Source organism: Pygoscelis adeliae, unplaced genomic scaffold, assembly GCF_000699105.1.
Source record: "Pygoscelis adeliae isolate BGI_AS28 unplaced genomic scaffold, ASM69910v1 Scaffold69, whole genome shotgun sequence".
NCBI lineage: Eukaryota > Metazoa > Chordata > Aves > Sphenisciformes > Spheniscidae > Pygoscelis > Pygoscelis adeliae.
Window position 1 is genome coordinate 4,432,604 of NW_008825619.1, and position 5,685 is coordinate 4,438,288.

Here is a 5,685-nt window from a genome sequence, read left to right on the forward strand (position 1 = left end):
AAGACTGGAAGTGGACTTCTTGAGTCTCCCAAGATCAGGTCCCCCACCAGGATAAATCTTGTCATAAATTGATAAACTCCATCTAAAAATAGGCAAGATTTATGCCTCCGTTGCTGTGATGAAAGGCAGCCCCAGATCTGCCCTCCCCGGTGGCTTGAAGGCGTCTAGCTTCCAGATGACAAACATCCCCAATCAGTCCTTGCCCGCTCACACGAGCAAAAAGTGAAAACAACTCTTTTCAGAAGGGAATAAACATTAGTTTTAAAACACAGAGAGATTGGGATTTGGCCTTTGCTATTGATAAAGTTTCAGTTGCCTGATGCGAAGGATGTATGGGTGGATAATTAATCTGCAGTGAAGCTGGTTGCTGGGAAGCCATTAACGGCTCACTTGGTTGATGAGAAACAGTAGCTCTGCGACAACATTTGGTTTGGCTGGCGAGGATTCATTTATTCAAAAGACACAGAGCCTGTTTGTTGTTCATTTTTGGAAACATCAGCTTCTGCTCCATATCAAAAGCCAAAAAAGACATTCATTTTTCCTGTAATTTTTTGGTTTCTGACAGACAAAGGCATTAAAAAATGTTAGTGTTTATTTCTACAAATAAATGATAATTAGCATAACTTTTTTTAAAGTTTATATACTCCTCAATAAAAACTTGGTAACTTTAACACAAGGAATAATAATTTCCTTTCCTTCCTTGTTTTTCAAAGTTCAAATTATGTGTGAAATATAAGCTTATTTTCTTTTTTTTCCCAACTGGTTTTAAACTTCCCAAAATCTAAATCAACATTAAAATAACATTATTAAAATTATTTAAAATTAGGTAAGGAAAATCTAGGTATGTAACAGCAGTTTTTACAGTGCACCACCTATATTTTTACATGCTTACAAATTGTATACAATATATTCTACATCATCATCTGCAATATATTGTCTCAAAAAATGAAAAAGAAAACATTTCCTATAAAATTAACTATTTGTTCGGTTTCAACCTTTGAGTTCATATGGCAACACTGATACAGCCATTGGAAACTTCAGCTTTTCTTTTCCTAATATTTTGTAATTTTAAATTCGTAACATTAATGTTACAACGAATATACTGTTTGCTTCATTTGGGTTTCTGGCTTGGGGTGAATTTCTGTCACGAAAGAAAGAGAGCATACTGACTTTTTAAAAATCTATCTAAGCCTCAGCTTCTCTAACGCTGGAAATATTCACATCATATCTGAAGTTTTCACAGCGTTCTGAGAAAAGAGATAGCTTTAAAGTTTACTTCTACATCCCCACTTGCCTGATTTCCAGCGTGGCCTAGGTCCAGGGTTTTGACTGAAGCTCATTTCTTAATATTTAGCTAATTTAAATGCTAATTAGACTAATTTGATGACTAAAACGTGGTAGGAATTCATTAACAACTTTGCTGCTATTGCTTTATGTCTACAGAGAAATTTTCTACAACAGGGCTCCAGGGACAGTAGCGCATCTGTTACCAGTTGAACAAGTTGGATTTTTTGTAATATTAAACCTTAGAGTTGGTAATATATTGCAGGATTGCAGAGGAGATGGAGGAACAATCTTAAATTTTCCAGACCTAGCCCATCTTGGACACAGGCCACTAATGAAGAAGAGGCCTTATGCTGTCCTGGGCCCATCTGCTTCATGGGTTTTGCTCTCAGTTTTATATGCAGTGGAAGAAAACGTGCTTTGTCTCTGTCTCTGTCTCTCGTTGCCTACTACAGTCTTTCCAGCTGATACTACAGTTTTTCTGCCTGACATTATTACTGTCTACATAAAGAACTCAAACCGTTCACCTCAAGTCTGATACTGTGGATAGACTTTCATGGTTTTGTTGAGCCCCATGAAGTCAGTGAGGCTCCACAGAGGTGGAGCAGATAGAAAAATGGATGAGATGATCTCTTTGGAAGAACAGTCTTGGGGTTCTTTGTTTTGTTTTGGGGATTGGGGTTTTTTTGTTTGCTTTGGTTTTTTGGGGTGGTTTTTTTTTCTTTCTTTCTTTTTTTCTGCAGCATGTGCCATTGCCACAGTCCAGATGCCAAATAAGCAGATGCCAAATTTTCAAGATGTGACTTTGAATCTATTCAAAAGCAAAAGCTGCTCTTGGGCTTAATTAGGTCACTGAATTTTAGTCTGAAAAAGACAGAAAAGAAGCAGCCCTATAGAGAACTTCCATGGGACTTTATAAGGAAGAAAAAGAGGCTTCTCTAAAAAGCAAGTGCCTTTCTGCAGAGCTGGCAGGTGGCTGTGTTACACCAGTTAATGTCACAGCTAACTTTCTCTTAAATTATATCCATGTTTCAGAAGCTCTGGGTTAAGGCTACCTTCCTCTCTCAAATTCCCCAGGGCTATTCCCCAGGTAACACTGGTGAAGAAACCTGGCCTTTCACATATGTGGACAACCATACTCAAAGTGGAATACCTTTTCTACACAACACCGTTATTACTTAATGCTGCCTGTCTGCTAGGAACATACAGTGCACCCTTCTCTGAATAAACGAGGCTGCTGCAGGAATTGCAATGCAGTCAGAAGTGAAATGGTCCTATGCAGAAGCCTGTCAACAGACAGCATTGCAATGCAAAACAAAACCCAGCCATTTTTCACAGGGAAAATAAGTTTTCCTTGCTAATCTGACTAGTAATTAGCTGTTTAACTGAAAATACCTTTTCTCTGTGATTGAGGTCTAAAGCTTGTTCCACCCTAAATCAGCACTTGTTTATGTTGTGCCAGCTCCTCTGATTCCTACTCCATTAACATTCCCATGCCATCTTAGATTTAGTTTAGAACTTATGAAAACTGACTGCACTGCAAATGATGAACTTGGTGTATCTCAATGAATCCAGTATATCTGTCAACAAGCACATGCACATCACAGCGTTGAGCCTTTCCTAGTCTTCCTGTGTTTCTCAGCCACAATTTACCTGGAGGAGGGGTAAAAATGTTTTGTATCTGGTGTGTCACCTGGGACTCATGGCTGAGACTGACAACGAGGAAAGTACTGGTGATAAAGTTTTGATGCCATGGGGAAGATTGTATAATAGTTACTGGCAGAAAGCATAAACTCATGTTGTCTTTTGCAAGTTTTTTATGATATAGAAGCTTTTTGTTCATAGTGGTTTTGGCTTTGTTGACCTGAATGTACTATAAGGAACTGAAAAGGTCTCATAGCGTGGCAAAAAGTAAAAGGAAAAGTTTTGCTAAAAAGAAGAGTCCATTTTGGACTCTGATCTCTTCCTGTGTCAGCTCTTATGGCTGAATTAGTCTGCGATTATTTTAATTTGCATGTAGAGCAGCAGCCCCCATGGGGCCATCTAAAACATCCCCCAGCTTTGGGGAAATATGGATTCAGATACCTCCCTCCTAAAGACTTTCTGTGATAATCAAAGTGGAATATGTAACTGAGGCAACTCAATGGCCTGTAGGCTTCTTTCTTCTTCTGAAGATAGACATGTTTCATGTATGACTTTTGAGTCCACATATGTATTTAGATACTTAATTCTGAAGAAAAAAAAATAAGCAGTGGCTGATAGAAACCTAAATATCGTTGTGGATCTGGGCGTTACTATTTCTTTGCCTTAGTTTTCCACCTGTAGTTATTACTCTACCTCACAAAGGACCCAAAAAGATAAACATGTTACAGATAGTGAGTGATGTGCTCAAGTACAGCAGCGATGGGGGCCATACAAACATATCATAGATAGGAAGGAATAGAAAGGATGTCATCTGTATTGAGAATACCATTTACCAGTGAAAAAGCTCCAAATCAGTTTACCACTATTTTAATTTAATTCTGCGCTTGTGTTTTTTTGTTTAAACTTTTGTTCCTGAATGCTAGAAGTGAATGTAATTAAGTTTACAAGTATTTCAAATGGACATCAGTACTCACTTCTACATGTTGACAAGTCTGAATGAGTTTTGCCAAAAGAGTTTCCAGTTCAGTATTCCTCTTAATAAGGCTGGTGAGGTTACTCTCCAAATTTTGCTGTCAAAAAGAAAGAAAAGAACACATTAGCATTTTGAAGAATTTAATATTTAGGTGAACACTTGAAAAATGGATATATTTTCAGGATCTGAACTTTGTAATTACACAGGCATGAACATGAGACTTCCATTTTGATATGATCCATTAAATGTTTTGTCTATGCATCAAGTATGGCAAGACAAGAGAGCAGAAAAGTTCAAGATAAGAGCAAGTTCTAGAAAACAGAGTTTCTAGGGACCTACTAAAAACTAGATTAAGCAATTAGTTTTAGTCGGGGGGAAAAAAAAAAAGGAGTAAGGAGAACAGCAGGGAAGCTAAAAACATTTCACCAAAAAAAGTGGTTTGTTTTGGCTGAGAACACTTTTTGACTCCTTATTTCCTGCTCTCAGTCTAACATCTGAATTTAAAAGCCTGTTGCTAACTGAGGTCTCCAAGTATGTGCCCCTTTGGGACTGTATTTGTAAGGACCCAGTAGATGGGTCAGCACTTTCTTCTTGTGATTCACAGTGCCGGGGGGGATTGATCTGATTGATTTAATTCCCTAGTTCAATAGAGTTGTATTTTTTAATAAATATTTCTAAAGAAAAACATCCTTTATACACATAAGAATGAAATATCTACTCACAGGTTGTGCCTTCCCTAACTGCTCTTAAGAGAGAACTTGTGGCTTATGTCTGTGTTTATCAACTGATTATGGCTGCAATAAATATCTGCAACTGCGGGAGATCAGAGTGCTTTCCGGCTCCCAGATCCGAGGCCGCATCCTGGCCACTGTGCAACTGCATGTGAGATTCCTCCCCATATCCACAGGAAGGAAATCCAAGCACACGAGAAGGAGGAGGTCTGTGACGGCTGTGACCCACTCCCTGGTCTGGCTGCCTTGGGACCAGGACCCTGCTGTGCACCGTGGGCCTTGCAACTACCAGCTCCTCGCTTTTTACTACACATCGCGAGATAGCTGCTGTTTTACGTGGAATTCCACCTTCTGGAAACACAGGGGCATGAAAACGCCCTGGTTTTGCATAAACGCAAAGTTTCCACACAGATAAAAAACCTCTGTAAATGTAACTTGAGTACATAAAAAAGAAGAAGAAAAAAAGGAATTAAGCCATTAAAAAGAGCCCTGACTGTAAACACTCGTTTATTTCAGTAACTTCAGGGGCATGTATTTCATTTTGAAAATCCTGGGGACTGCTGGCGTGACAAGCTGCTCCTCATAGTTATTCACCTATGTAAGTGTGTGAGACGAGTCCCTTGCTTAGTATTCTTGACAGGCTGACAGTCCCTGCCTTTTAATCGTACTTTGTCCTCCGAGCAGCCCCCAGTATCTAGGAAGTACTGAACAAGAATACCAGAACTGGGCCCCGTGCTTCTCTTCTCACAAGGGCTGTAGTGTCTCTGCAGAGCTCTCATTAATTTCATTCCTCCTCATATTTTATTAATGGGCTTCCTTTCTTCACACTGCTACTTTTCGCCCCGATGTGTCTATTCCGTCACTGAATTAGTACCACCTGCACTTAGTGTGTGTCTGTGTCTGCGTCTGTGTGTTTGTTTTCTGGGGCTGTTGCTCCCTGCCTATTTCATGCTGTTTTAAAACACTTTGTTCCTTGCCCTCCCTTTCTGCAGCCGTGCAGTCTCCTTACTCCTTCTTGCATATGGCTACAAGCGAATGAAGCTGGCGATATTT

The 5,685-nt window shown here is 39.4% G+C and overlaps 1 protein-coding gene across 1 annotated transcript in view; it reads right to left on the reverse strand.

Annotated features, from left to right (window-relative positions):
* Window positions 1-5,685, reverse strand: part of MID1 (midline 1) — a 111,253-nt gene that overhangs the window by 40,197 nt on the left and 65,371 nt on the right. The window contains exon 3 of the mRNA XM_009333394.1: window positions 3,903-3,998. Coding sequence (XP_009331669.1) covers window positions 3,903-3,998 — 96 coding nt within the window. The remainder of the gene's footprint in view (window positions 1-3,902; window positions 3,999-5,685) is intronic.